Here is a 13,884-nt window from a genome sequence, read left to right on the forward strand (position 1 = left end):
TCTAGCCAAGGCTTGATCAAACTCTTAACTTTCTGTCTCAGTGCACCTACGTGCTAAGTATGCCTCTCCAGGCACCACCCTAATCATTCTGTATGTCTGTATGTATGTATGCATGCATGTATGTATGTATTATGTATGTATATATTTATGTGTGCATGTATGTATGCATATGTTTCTCATTTTCCCTACTGAGTATTTACTTGTTGATTCACTTGTATCTTTATTTTTAGTCTGACTCTAGGACACCAAACTCATATCCAGCCAGAATCTGTGTTTTTGTTGAAACTTTGTACTCCTTCTTGACGTGGTGACATAGTACCCTATGAATTAAAGAGGAAAATCGTGACAGTCTGTAAGCTAGGAATGCCTCCGTGGATGTTCTGTCGAGGTGGTATTTGTATTCTGGTAAGAGCAGGGGACAGTTTTGCAAATTTGTAACTTAAGTTCATGGTTTCAAATTGTTGGTGATATTTTTGGTTTTTCTTTTAAATGTATGTCCTTTTATTGTTTAAATTTAATATAATTTAGCAAAAAGATGTTAATTTTAAACGGATAAACAATTTTCAGTGAAAAGCAAACAAGTTATGTAAAAAGAATTTTGTAGCCTTCCACCAGCAGAGGGGGTATAGCTCAGTGGTAGAGCATTTGACTGCAGATCAAGAGGTCCCCGGTTCAAATCCGGGTGCCCCCTTGATGTTTGTACATGTTTTTCCTATGAGAACAGTCACATATTCCCTCTCAGATATTTCCAAATCCAAGATCTACCCTCCAAATTTTCCCCCATTTGAATATTTCCTACGGCCAGAACCATCATCCAGGAAGGAGTATGAAGCTATCTCTCTCTCTGGCCAGTGAGGCATGGAATTAGAAACATTTTTTACTTAGTTTGTATCCTAACCCCCCAAAAAACTAAGGATGAAGCCAGAAACAATGTTTATATACTTGGCTATTTTAAGAAATGTTAACAGCCAGGTGTTGTAGTATATGTGTGTTAATCCCAGCACTTGGGAGTCAGAGGCAGGAGGATAGGAGTCCAAGGGAGTTTAAGATTATTTAGCCTTGGCCTATATATCAAAATTGAGGCCAGCCTGGGCTACATGACACTCTGTATGAGTGTGGGGGTGGGGTGAGGGGAAAGACACGGTCTAAAGTTATAAAAACAGGTGTCTTCTCTGAGAAGCTGAGGCCTGAGAAAGTACAAGTTCAAAGCCTTGCTTCTGGAAATGGAGACTCGCTACTCTGGTATTTCCGTGCTTTGCCCCGAAGCTCTCTGCCCTGTCCCCTTCCTTGTTCCGCTCAGCGGAGAACAGTAATGGGAACTGGGAGGGAATGCATGAGAATGTTCCCCTGGGGTCCTGGGATGACACAACCAGATTCCGTGTTTAAAATATCACAGCCACACCCTGACCCAGGCAGCATAGCATGCCTCTCTCTGTCTCTTTTCTTTTTCCTTTTTTTGGTCAAAACCTAACAGAGGGGGCCCGCCCTTGCTTCCCGGTTCACACTTGGAGATTTCTTCCAAACCAGATACCCTAAGGCCATACCTAGATACCTGTTCCCATTTTGAGGACTTGAAACTTGATAGCGTTGTGGTAACACGCGAGTGATCTTCAAAGAGTAGTCCCTGGGTCCTTGAATGATTTACCTGAAAAATCCGCCAGAGCTAGCTAATTGCCAAGGCCTTCCCGAGATCTACACAATCGGAAACTGGGGATGTTTTAATGAGCCCTCCAGGTCACTCTGGAGCACGCACAAGTGTGAAAACCACTGCCTTAATTTATATTACTTGGCTTTGGGGTCTTGTTCTTTTGCACCGAAGGGAGCTAAGGAGTGCTCACCGGCCGGGTTCACGTTCTCGAAGCGCTTTCACTCGGTCCACGTCACCAAGCAACAAGGAAGCACGAGAAGAATATAGAACAATAAAGGACGCAGAGGGGTTGGGAAAAAAAAATAAAGAACTCAGAATGAAACGAAAAGGAGAAAGAAAGCTTAGATTGGAGAAAGACTATGTCCGCGAGTTTCCCTTTTTGACCCACCCTTACTCATGGGACACACAAAGCCACCCTGGGGAGTAACCTTGTCTCCGGAACCCAAAGTGTGGAACAATCCAATTCAAATTCACGAGAGTACCATGGGCAGAAATCTCCAGGATTTTGGCGCCAGTCAAATGAGGTCGCACAACTTCTGCTTGGTAAGAGGCAAAACGAAGGCTTTTTTGCTCAGATCGTAAAATAAGGAGTGGCTTTTTATCTTTTTACCATTTTTACCATGGCCGAATCAGGACCACATTTGCAGTGAAATATATTTCTATTGCCATTGAAGTGAGGAAAAGACTCCGAGGGGGCACCCGGATTTGAACCAGGGACCTCTTGATCTGCAGTCAAATGCTCTACCACTGAGCTATACCCCCGCACGGCCACAGTGTTCGAAGCAACCTCTTTTCAGGATTAAGATGCAGCTGCTGCACCGGTAGAATGAAGGGAAGAGAAAAGAATGAAAGACCAAGGGCGGTCAAGCTAAAAGCAGAGGATGCCTGGATCTGAAGGCAGCAGCGCAGAGGCGCGGGGAGGGTGAAGGTCCTGAGGTGCTGAGTCCAAAGGGAAAGGGACAGGTACCAGTTTGGGAGAGGATGTGGGCCGGAAGGGGACTAGCTGGGGGGCGGGGCGGGGCGGGGCGGGGGGTGGTTTCCCCGCAGGTTGACGCTGGGGACCCACGGATTTAAGGGAAGTCCCCGAGTCTGGAGAATCAGTACTATCCCCACCATTGTCCAGAACGTGGGGTTGACCCTCTCGTGGGATATCGGGCTCTGCCACAGTCGCGTCTGTTTCTCCACCTCCGGAAGGGCCACGAGCCGGGCCGGTCCTCATCGGGGAGCCCAGGGGCACGTGCACCCCGAGAGCTCAGGGCTCCAGCAGCCCTGTCCTGCAGCCCTCCCTGGAACCCGCCCCCACGCAGCCCCACGTCGCCCGGGGAGCGCGCCTGGTCGCGCGCGCCTCTTTCCGCGCCCGAGGCGCGTCCCCGCCCCAGCCAGTGCAGCCCCTCCTCCCCACTGTGTTTATTAGGGGAAGGAGGGCGGAGGCGGAGGCCAGTTCCCCAGTTCCAGTCGCCGTCGCCTGCACAGTTGCAGCCGCCGCCTCCTCCTACCAGCTCGCCCAAGGAAAAGGGAACGCGCGCGAGCACGGGCGTTCCCGCCCCAGTCTTTCCCCGGAACCATGAACCCTAACTGTGCCCGGTGCGGCAAAATCGTGTACCCCACGGAGAAGGTGAACTGTCTGGATAAGGTGAGCTCGGGTCCCGGGCGCCGCGAGCTAGACAGTGCCAGTGCAGCTCTCAGTCGGGGGAGGAAAGAGGGGCTGGGTCTTTGCGGGCTCTTGCCTGCGATCCCCAGAGCAGGGAAGGAAGGCGGGAGGCGACTTGGGGTGTGGGGACAGACCCAGTCTGGAACCCTGGAGGTCCAGAGAGAGGTAGTGGGCAGCCACCGCTGGAGGAGGGTGGGCTCTGTGCACCGGGGTTGGGAAGGCTGGAAGGGCGGGAGGGCACCAGGGAACCAGGTTCCCCCGGGTGTGTGCAGGAGGTTAGAGGTGCAGTCCCGCCCCCCAGGCCCGGAGTGAGAGAGGAGACGGCCGCTCCCTTTCCCCGCGGCGGCCAGCGCCAAGTAGGCGGAAGCGCGGGGCGCTGGGGGGGAGGGGGCCGCGGGGGCGGGGCGGAGGCTGGGGCCAGCGCTACCCGCTCGGCTTGGGCTGCTGGTAGCCTGGCTTCCTGGCTTGGAAGCTGCTTCGGGTCTTTGGTCTAGCGAGTGTCAATTGAGGTGAAAGGGATTTAGGGGCAGCACTGGAATCTCATTGGGAGACCCCCCTCGTTTGAACGACCTGCTGGTCCCCTCCTTGCTGGTTTTGTGGTCGGGGAACCCGCAGACCTCCTTCAGAGCTTTTCCCAACCCCCAATTCAAATTGCAAGCCACTCCGGGTGCTGGGCTGCCCAGTCGGAGCTGGGCGGGGTGGGGAGTGGGGAGGACGCTTCTTGGAGATCTGAAATTGTGCTCGGCCTGGAGACCGGCTTAGAGAACAAAGAGCTAACTTTTCAGAGCTGTTTTCTCCGATGGAGGGTGGGATTGGCCGAGTTCTGGGGAAGCAGTGGAAAAGGAGTTTTTTAAGAGGAGGGCGAGGGTAGCCTTCTGGAAATTAGCTGTCCCGTAGGGATTCTTACGCATTCCCCGGCCCAGGCCGGATCGGATCTGTTTGCCGTTACACTTTTGCAAGGGGGACTGAAGAGTAGATCTGGGTGTTTCCGGTACAGTTTGAGGTGGGACCCTCTTGCCTTGCTGTGAACCCCCTAAAGTCTAAGGTAGCCGGTCTCTTCTCTGTGTCCCCCTCTGCAGGGAAGCCTTATGGCTCCTCATAGATACCTTGTACCTCGCTCTGCAAGCTGGATCTGAGTTTACCTACTCCCACCTTTATGGCTGAACTGGCTAGAGGCAGGCGCCTGAGAGAGGCGGTCTAGTTTTGTCGGAATTGGATACTTTGTTAGATACTTTGTCTCTTCTTTCTGGGCTGGGGTTAGTTCCTTCTTTGGAACCTTTGGACACCCCCCACCCCCACACCCACTCCGGTCCAGGTCAGGAGGACTTGTGGTTTTGAAACATTTGAACTTTTTCCTGAGGAAAAAGACATGGGACTTGGCTAGGTACCAGGCTAGGAGGAGCTTAAAGGAAGGTGATAGCCTGCCTAGTCACTGTACCAGCCTCTGGACTTGTGCTTGGCACGCCTAGATGGAGAACACCCCCCCCCCCCCTCAAAGAAACCCTGTCCTTACATGAGGGCTTTGCCATCCCTGGAATCAGATATTTTGCATTTGCAGCGCCCTGGGCCAGCAAGTGGGCGCCCCTTATGGTCCCCAGTAATGAATGAGGAGGGGCAATGAATGATGGAAGGATTTGCTAGCTGGGGGAGTGGAAGACTTGGTCCTAGTTCCAGGTCTGTGCCCATCAACTTTATGAATGGTTCTGGGCCTCAGTATTCCCTGTCTGTCACCAGATGGGTATGGATGATGTCATTGCCTTAGAGGTGGACAGTGCAGGGAGTGTGGTCAAGGCTGGTCTTTCCTCTCTTTTCTGACCAGCACTCCAACCACCTCTCCTTGTAAAGACCTTAAGTGCTGTGTGTCACAGGGAAGGTGGTGGGGACTTTATGTGATAATTTGTCCTCACTAGAAGAGGAGATTCAGATTAGGGTTGCCCTGGGAAGTGGGAGTGCGTGATTTCTTCCTGGTTTTAGAACTCCCCCTAGTGGAAGTGGCCCTGGAGAGAAAGCTGCCTTCCACACCCCTCCCCCACCCAGACTGGAAAATCCAGGTATTCTGTCCCTTCCTTCTATGCCCTGCAGGCGATAGGAAGCTAGAACTGGAATCCTGGAGAATGCTGGGCAGAGACCTGGGTGTGGGCAAAGTTCAGTCGTATAGGCCTGGTTGCAACCCAACTTCCCAAGGCTTCTCTACAGTCCGGAGAGAACGAACTTGGACCGGCCTGATTTACTCCAGTACCCTACGTCATGCAGCCTGCAGCTTGGCCAGAGCCTAAACTGTTCATAAGGTTCAGTCTTTTCTCCTGCCTGAGCCTTATCTCTCAAAGGCATAAGTGGGTAAACCTTGTCACCAATGAAGGCCACTCTGTCCCCACCCCATAGTACCAGTGTGCTCTGCCTGCTGGATAATACCCAGTGCTGACGGTGGTGTTTGAGGAAGGAGGTTGAGGTTTGTTTTCTCTAGAGGGTTTCTGGGATTAGAGCAGGAAGGAGAAACAGGGTGACCTCATTCATTTAACAAATATTTATCGAACATTTACTTTGTATCTAGTGACCCGCACTGTTGAGAATCTTGCCACATCTTTCTCTTTCTCCATCAGCATCTAAAAACAGGTGGAGAGGACAGTCAGGAAGGCTAGGGGCTTGGCCCACTGACAGTTGCTTTGGAATGCCCAGTTACAGGGGGCCTCCTGTCCTGAGTGGCTCTGTGAATGTTCTCTTCTCCCTCCAGGGAACAAAGTCTGTGTACGCTGTGAATAACATTTTCATTGCCGTTGTTGTTTTATTTTATGTGGATGGATGTCTGCCTACATGTATGTCTGTGCACCATGTGTGTGCCTGGTGTCTGAGGAGGCCAGAAGAAGTGTTGCCTGAGACTGGAGTTACGAAATACTGAGAGCCACCACGTGGGTTCTGGGAATGGAACCAGAATCCTCTAGAAGAGAGGCTTTTTCTCTTAACCACTGTTGTTCCAGTGTCCTCCACCCCCCAAAACTCCCACCCTGTGGTTTTTGTTGTTGTTGTTAAAAGTTTAGAATACCCTGCTATCACTTCAGGACCTGCCATTCCTATTAAGTTACTACTTGGGCTGGAGAGATGGCTCAGCGGTTAAGAGCACTGACTGCTCTTCCTAGAGGTCCTAAGTTCAATTCCCAGCAACCACATGGTGGCTCACAACCATCTATAATGGGATCTGATGCCCTCTTCTGATGTGTCTGAAGACAGCGACAGTGTACTTTTATACAGAAAATAGATAAGTACATTTTAAAAAACAAAGGAGCTACTTATTACAGTGTACCTAGCTGGGCAACCTCACAGTGTAGGAAGGGATAGCCCCAGTAATCTCTGAGCCCTGTAAGCCAGTGTGTCCAGCCTTTTGACACTGGGACATGACACTGTCATCTACAGCATTCTCTATAGAGGACATATGCAGTCACATTGCTTCAAATTGCCAAAAAAAATTCTTAAAATATTTTAAGTTACAATTTTGTAATATTGGGCTCCATTCTTGGTTTGGAATATGCCTGCTTAGACCAGGAGGATGACGGATGGGATGTCCCCCTCCTTTTAGACAAGTTTTATCTTTCTTTTTTTAAGATCCTCCTACTCCCTCAGCTTCCTCGGTGCTGGGATTATAGTCATATGTCACTGTGACTTACAAAGTGTTTTTTTTTTTTTTTTTAATCTTTTGAAACAGTGTCTTGCACAGACCAGGATATCTTTGAATTCCTGATCCTCTCTTACTTCCCTTTCCCAAGTGCTGAGGTGACAGATGAGCTCGGCTTCCACATCCAGCCCTGCCTCGCTGGGCTGCCAGGGGCTTTGTCCTTGCCTGTTAGGCAAAGCCCTTTACCAACTAAGCTTCTGTCCCAGCTTCCAAAATTCTGACTATTTAGGTCTTCTGCTGGAATATTTGCAAAAAAAAAAAAAAACAAAAAAATTTATACTGTCTTTTCCAAAAGTAGATCTTATTCAGGCAGCATGGTGGTATATATCTTTAATCCCAGCATTTGGGAGGCAGAGGCAGGAGGATCTCTGAGTTCCAGGCCATTAGCCTGGACTACATATATAGTGTATTTCTAGACCAGAGCTACGTAAAGAAACCCGTTGTGTGTGATAATGGTGGGGAACAGTGTTCCGCCCTTCCTCATCCTGTCTGGAGGACTGTGTTGGGCCTGGGATCCTGAGGCCTGTAGCTCTGGGAGCGTTAGGTTACTAGAAAGGGATTGTGGAAGTGTGTGGGCTACTTGGCGATTCTAACCTGAGTTAGGTTGATAACCTGGGTCAGGGCGTTGCTGGTGTTGACCTTAAAGAAGGGACAAACCCTGGCTCTAGGCTCCAGGAAGGGAGGTGTCTCATGCTCCCGCCCTGAGTCACTGCCACCCTAGGGAGCAGATGACAGGCTGTAGGTACAGAGACCTGAATGTAGCTCCTCTCCTTAGAGCCATGAAGCCACGGGGTCCGGCTCAAGTGAGTTGGATCCTTCCCGGGCTTCCGTCCCCACTGGCTTGTTTGTTTTTCTGCAGTATCCGTTTTCCCAAATGCATTTCAGGCAGGAGAGGGAAGGGTGGTTGTCCTCTGGTACCTGGGGTCTGACTGAGCAGCGTGACATGTGTGTGACTAGGGAATTTGAGCTGCAGGCCTCCAGGTGTGCTCAGGCGCTCTAGGAGCGAGTTCCTGCCCTGGACCTTGTAAGCAGGTCCTCTCTTTCTGTGAACCAAGGATCCTAGGGCCTGGGGAAGAAGGCAGAGAGACCTTCTTGGGATAATACTATTTTCTTCCCTTAACAGCATCCTTCCCGATACCTGACAGAGACAGGATGAAGTTTCTCTTATCCTGGAGTTAGTTCGCAGGCATTACTGTATGAGCGACTATTTCCTACCCCCTTGAAGGAGTGACCTTCTGGTTATCTCTCTTTTTTTTTTTTTCTTTTCTATTTTTCGGAGCTGGGGACTGAACCCAGGGCCTTGCGCTTGCTAGGCAAGCGCTCTACCACTGAGCTAAATCCCCAACCCCTCCTTCTGGTTCTCTTATGGTTTGTGGGTGGAGGGGTTGTTCATAGTCGTGGCCCCACTACATAGATATGGAGACCTCCCTTGCTCAGTACCCCAGCAGGTCCACAACCCATTCTGGTTTCCACTCCCCCGCCCTTGACAGATGACCATCCTTCTCTGTCCCAGACGATGTATCACACTGAGAACATTGGATCCCTGAGGGTAAACTGCTAACAGGAGCGGACTCTTGGGGTCAGCCTTAAGTGTGCTGTGTTGAGGGCTGGTCTGTAGTACACTACTACCCTCTTTCTCCACATGGCTTGGCTGGAGGGTGAGGGCCTGGCCATCTGCTTGAGATCTCTCTCCTGATCCAGAGAGTCAATCAGGAGGCGGCCCTGAAGGCCCCTAGCCCTAGGACAGTGTATTCCTGCGTATGTGTGCGTGAAAGTGGGTCATGGTCTGGATTCTGCAGAATGTTTTTCCTGGCAGGCCCCTGCGGGGGTGGGGGAGGCAGGGGCCCAGGCAGGGGCATGCAGGCAGAGGCTGGTGACAGAGTTAGGGCGGTCTGCCAATGCCTCCTAGTCAGGGAAATCTATGGGGAAAGGACCACCCTGTTTTCTTCTGGGGGGCTATATTTTGGGGTTATGCACCATCCTCAAACAGTAAGGATTCCAGAAATTATTGGGAGTGGGGGTGGGGACAATGGCTCTAGGATGTGTCCAGGTGGAAGTGGGGTTAAGCTCAAACCAGCCAACCCTTTACTTCTAGACTTATAGCTGACTTTCTTCCCCAAGAACAGTTTCCTCTGTCTCCTCGTTAGCATTCCCTGTTAGATTTTTTTTTCCCCTTTGGGTCTCCTTGATAGGAAAAATGTCCCATTAGAGGGCAATTGCCCCCAGAAATAGCCCTGGTGTCTGGTTTGGAGTCCCAGTATCTGTGCTTCCTTTCTTCCAGCCCCTCCTCCAAGTGTGTCTGTCTGAAGCTCTCTTAGTTTGGGAAACATGTTTTAAAAATCACCACTTCGGAGGAGTTCCTTGACAGATGGCCCAGAATCAATCCTACTTGCTTGCTCAAGTGCTTTCTGAGGGCTCCCCCCGGGCCCCTCTCTGACCTCTGGCTACCTCCTTTGGGGGTCAGCAGTATCTCTGCTGACGGCTGAGAAGCAGTCAGAGACACCCAGTCAGCCTAGATTTTTGGGATGGAGTTATTAGCTCATATGGTTTCTCCATCCCCCCATCAAGCCCCTGGATTAGTCTTGAGGGCTCAGTTTTAGAAACCTGGGTTTACTGGAGTCACCCCTCCGTCCCATATAGACACGATGGAGTTCAAGCCGGGCTCGATGAATGCCTCCAGCATCCAGCACATACATGGAGGTGCCAGGCGCTTTGCCAGTGGCAGAGGACTTCTCATGAATCTTTAACAGTCCCGGGAGGGTAGGCATTATTCTCCACAGTCCATAGACAGGAAGTAGAATCGGACTCCCAAGCAAGGGATCAGCAGGCTGAGGCCAAGGTCATCTAGCTCTCTGGGTGGGGTTGTGATATGGACACACCTGTAGTCTAGCTGTTGGGCTTTGAAACAAAGCTCTCCCGCCTTCACAGGTGCCTGCCACCCTTATCTAGCTGTGGGTGGGAGAGTTGGGACTAGATGGGGGGTGAGCAGGGGGTGGGGAGGTGAGTATGGGCGTGGCTGGGGCGTGCACCAGTTCTGCTAACCCCAGGTGCCTGGGGGGAGCAGACTGAGCTGGAGGAGCGTCCTGTAGGGAAGCTCAGAGTCATAGGCATTTAGACGGGTGCGTTGTTAAATGTACCCTGATCTGGGCCTGTGCACCAGGGGCGAAGCTCTCTTCTGCAGGCTTGGTGGCAGAAGGACCAGCAATTTCCATGTGCTGCTTAGCAACGGAGTGCCGTTTTGCATAAGCAATGAGGCCCATCCAGTTCTGGGCTGGAGTGGTCTGGGGAGGTGGAGTTGACCTTTCTGGGAGCTGCTACCTCCTTAAGTGGGTTCTTCCCCCCTGTAACTCTCAGATCAGACCCCTCTCCTGACAGCAAAATAACTATGGGGGGGGAGGGGACACGAGGAGGAGAGGGTCATGTCTTTGGCTGTCATAGCTGGTGACCTGGAAATGGTCCTGTTCAACAGGTGTTGTTGCAGCCTTGGGCCTGGGGCCTGGGTGGAGAACTTGAATACCCATTCCTGGAGGAGCTAGGTTGTCTAACCATTGCCTTCCGTCTAGGTTGTCTAACCATTGCCTTCCGTCTGTCTCCACTCAGTTCTGGCATAAAGCATGCTTTCACTGCGAGACCTGCAAGATGACTTTGAACATGAAGAACTACAAGGGTTACGAGAAGAAGCCTTACTGCAATGCGTGAGTCTGGGGTGGGGGGACGCAGCAGTTAGGGGGGGCACCTGGCTTCCCTCCCCAGTTCTTTCCCCCTCTGATAGCCCGAGGTGACATTCATAGATTACATTGTCCCATCATGGCAGAGGGCTCTCACTGTCCCCATTTTTCAGATGAGAGAACAGGCTTGGGAAGGGAGGGGGCTTTCTCCAGATCACACGGCAAGGCCAGTGTGAGGCTGGATTGTGGACAGCCTCTGGATGGTGAAGTCAGTCCACTGCGTTCACTGCACAGTTGTGCAAAGGAGCACAGTAGGGATTGAGAAATCCGTTGTGCAGGGGATTCAGACTTGGGAGTGACTCTACCCTTGGCCTCCTCTCATTGGTGATTATTTTCCGTTTTCCCTTCTAGAAGGTTCTAAAGACCTCTTGTTTCATTCTCCTTTCTTTCTCTCTCTCTCTCTCTTTCTTTCTCTCTCTCTTTCTTTCTTCCTTCCTTCCTTCCTTTCTTTCTCTTTCTTTCTTTCTTCTTCTTCTTCTTCTTCTTCTTCTTCTTCTTCTTCTTCTTCTTCTTCTTCTTCTTCTTCTTCTTCTTCTTCTTCTTCTGAGCATACAAAACAGATCGATTCATTTTTATGTGTTATGAATGTTTTATGTATGTGTGTGTGTATGGGCACCATTTGTGTGCCTGGGTATTCACGGAGACCAGAAGAGGGCATCAGATCCCTTGTAACTGGTGGTTGTGAGTCTAGATGTAGATACTGCAAACTGAACCTAGGTCCTCTGCAAAAGCAGCCAGTGCTCTTAACCAGTGAGTCAGCTCCTTTTCTGCCTTGAAACGGACACTGACCATTATCCTGAGAGTTGCTAGCTTAGGGTCTGTTCTGGCCAGCTGGAGGCGGGGCTTGGGGAGAGAGGCCATTGTCTCCTACCCTAGAGGGACACCATCCAGGAGATGAGTCTCCTGCAGTTTCAGAGAGAGCTGAAACTCCATGTCCAAGGGGACTTAGTAGTAGCAAGAACAACCTCAGTGTTAAGTCCAGAACACAGCAGCTGACCTCAAGCCACTCGCAGGGTCTGGCCTTTAAAAGGTCAGGTAGGAAGCATGGTCATTAATTAAGAAAGTTTATGATCTGACTTAAGTCTCGGGGTTTTTTGTTGTTTGTTTGTTGGTCATGTAGCCAAGGATAGATAACTTCTGATTTTTCACCTCCAGATTTCGGGGTTTATGGACTTGCTTCACCATGACCAGCTTGGTCTCCCAATTCTACTTAGCCAAAGTTTACCAGGAAGGGACACTGGAGACCCTTTGAGGGCTGGCTATCATGGCCCCATCTCCTGGGGGGGGGGGGGTTGAACGTTTGCCAGACACTTGCTGCCTGCCCTCTGATACAGACTAACCTCTATCAGGTGCTGGGAGCCTGATTTCTGATAACATCTCAAGCCCAAGAGACAGCATGACTGCTGTTCCTTCTAAAGGACCTGTCTCCAGGAGTTTGGAGCAGAGGAAGGACCACAGCTTTTTTTGGTCCCTCAGTTCTGATTCCAAGGCTCCTCTGCCTCCCCCACCCAACCCCCAGCCAGTCCAGCCCCAAGGGAAATGGGACATTCTTTGAATTCTTAAGGGCTCACACAAACCCTGATTCTCTGCCACTTCCTCCCCCCCCCAACCCCCTTTGGAGAGTGGGGTGAGGTTCAGAAAAGAAACCCAGGGCATTTAACCCTTTGGGTGCTGGACTGCTTCAGGCTGCCCTGCCAGCCTCCTTTGAGCATCTTCAGGCTGGGCCTCCACTTCCTGGCAGAAGTCTGCCTGAGTGTCTTTCTTTGCTCTCTTCCTCTCCAGTCAGGATGCTAACATCCTGTGAGCATCAGACGTTGGAGAGAGAATGCTGTCTGTCAGAATTCCCTTAGCTATGGGGCCGGGGTTCTAGCTTAGTCTTCTTGGGGAGACCTGAAGCAAATGGAAGAGGGGACAGCCTGCAGCAGTTGGGGGGTCTGGGAGAAGCAGGAGGCGAAGCCTTCCCTGCTTGGAGAGTCATCAGCTCTCTGCCCTTCCTGACCTTCAGCTAAGGGAATGGGTTGGCATCTCCCTTTGCCTCTCCAGCCATTTTTACAGACCCTTTCCAGGTGACCTTTGACCTTGGGCCCAGTGGGTGTTTGTTGGGAAGGCCTTGCATCAGGGTGTGTGTGTGTGTGTGTGTGTGTGTGTGTGTGTGTGTGTGTGTGTGTGTGGTGTGTCTCAGCTGTGCTTCATCCCAGCTGCAGCCTCTGGGCCACAGCTGAAGCTCCCTGGTGGCTTTGCCCTTGGTGCTCTCTGCTGAGTTCCTCATCTAAAGCCAAAGGCAGATAGGTGGCCTCTGCACCTGCCTCAACTTGGGTTTCCCCTGCCCTAGACCAGAATTCCTGCTATGTGCCAGGCCCTGGGTCAAACTTCATTCTCTCCTGCTTCAAGCTGTCTCTGGCTCTAGTTTCTAGTGGCATTAGGGTTCCTGAATCTTGGGACTTCTGGGGAATAGCTCCCCCTGCACCCCAGACTCCTTGCAACCCCAGCTGTGTTTGTGGACTCTAGGCCAGGCCTCCTTCTGCAGAGCGAGCACTGCTCCTCTTCCCTGGGCTAAGCTTGACTAGGGTGGGACATTCAGAGCCAGGTGACATCTCCTGGCACTTTGCCAGGGCTCTAGGCCACCCACAGAGTGTGACTCTGATGTGCTGGAAATTTCTGCCTGCTGCCTGTTTCTGGCCAGTGTCTGAGCCCGAGGGCAGCTAGACTCTTGTACAGGAAGAAGGAATGAGAGCCTGCAGGCCTCTCAGTCTTTCCGGAATTCTAGAAAGCGAACAGTGAAAGGCTTCTGTTTCTCTCCTTGCACCAGACATGTTTGAGGAGGAGTCAGGGGCATGAACACAGCCTAGGCCTCACAGCCAGTAAGGCAGGGGCCACACACTTACCTGCATAATAGGCCAAGGACCTCTTCATCCACGGCAACTTTCAGGTGGGCGGGGTGGGCCCGATCTGTTGGCCTTGGGTTATGTGTTGTGTAAATTGGATCATCAGAACCCTCTGCTTGTGCAAACCATTTCTGGGACCGTGCAAACAGTCACAGGTGTGTGTGGTGGTCAGGCTGGGGTTGGGATGGAGATGGGCACAAACTGCCTTGGGGTCCACTATGGTCTAGGGAAACTATCTGGGGAAGGAAGATGGACCTCAGGATGACCTTTCTCCTCAGTTTTCCTGAGCTGTGGGGTAAGGGGCT

At 51.4% G+C, this 13,884-nt stretch overlaps 1 protein-coding gene and 2 non-coding genes across 6 annotated transcripts in view; 2 read left to right on the forward strand and 1 right to left on the reverse strand.

Annotated features, from left to right (window-relative positions):
• Window positions 1-619: 619 nt before the first annotated feature.
• Window positions 620-691, forward strand: Trnac-gca34 (transfer RNA cysteine (anticodon GCA) 34). The gene has a single exon. It is a non-coding gene; the product is annotated as a tRNA-Cys (tRNA).
• Window positions 692-2,338: 1,647 nt separating this feature from the next.
• Window positions 2,339-2,410, reverse strand: Trnac-gca35 (transfer RNA cysteine (anticodon GCA) 35). Its single transcript has one exon. It is a non-coding gene; the product is annotated as a tRNA-Cys (tRNA).
• Window positions 2,411-2,428: 18 nt separating this feature from the next.
• Lasp1 (LIM and SH3 protein 1) overlaps window positions 2,429-13,884 on the forward strand; it is a 41,170-nt gene continuing 29,714 nt past the window's right edge. The window contains exons 1-3 of one of the 4 annotated variants that reach the window (XM_063268798.1): window positions 2,429-2,611; window positions 3,063-3,281; window positions 10,567-10,661. In XM_063268798.1, coding sequence (XP_063124868.1) covers window positions 3,213-3,281; window positions 10,567-10,661 — 164 coding nt within the window. In that variant the 5' untranslated portion in view covers window positions 2,429-2,611; window positions 3,063-3,212. 4 annotated transcript variants of the gene reach the window in all.

Source organism: Rattus norvegicus, chromosome 10, assembly GCF_036323735.1.
Source record: "Rattus norvegicus strain BN/NHsdMcwi chromosome 10, GRCr8, whole genome shotgun sequence".
Lineage (NCBI taxonomy): Eukaryota > Metazoa > Chordata > Mammalia > Rodentia > Muridae > Rattus > Rattus norvegicus.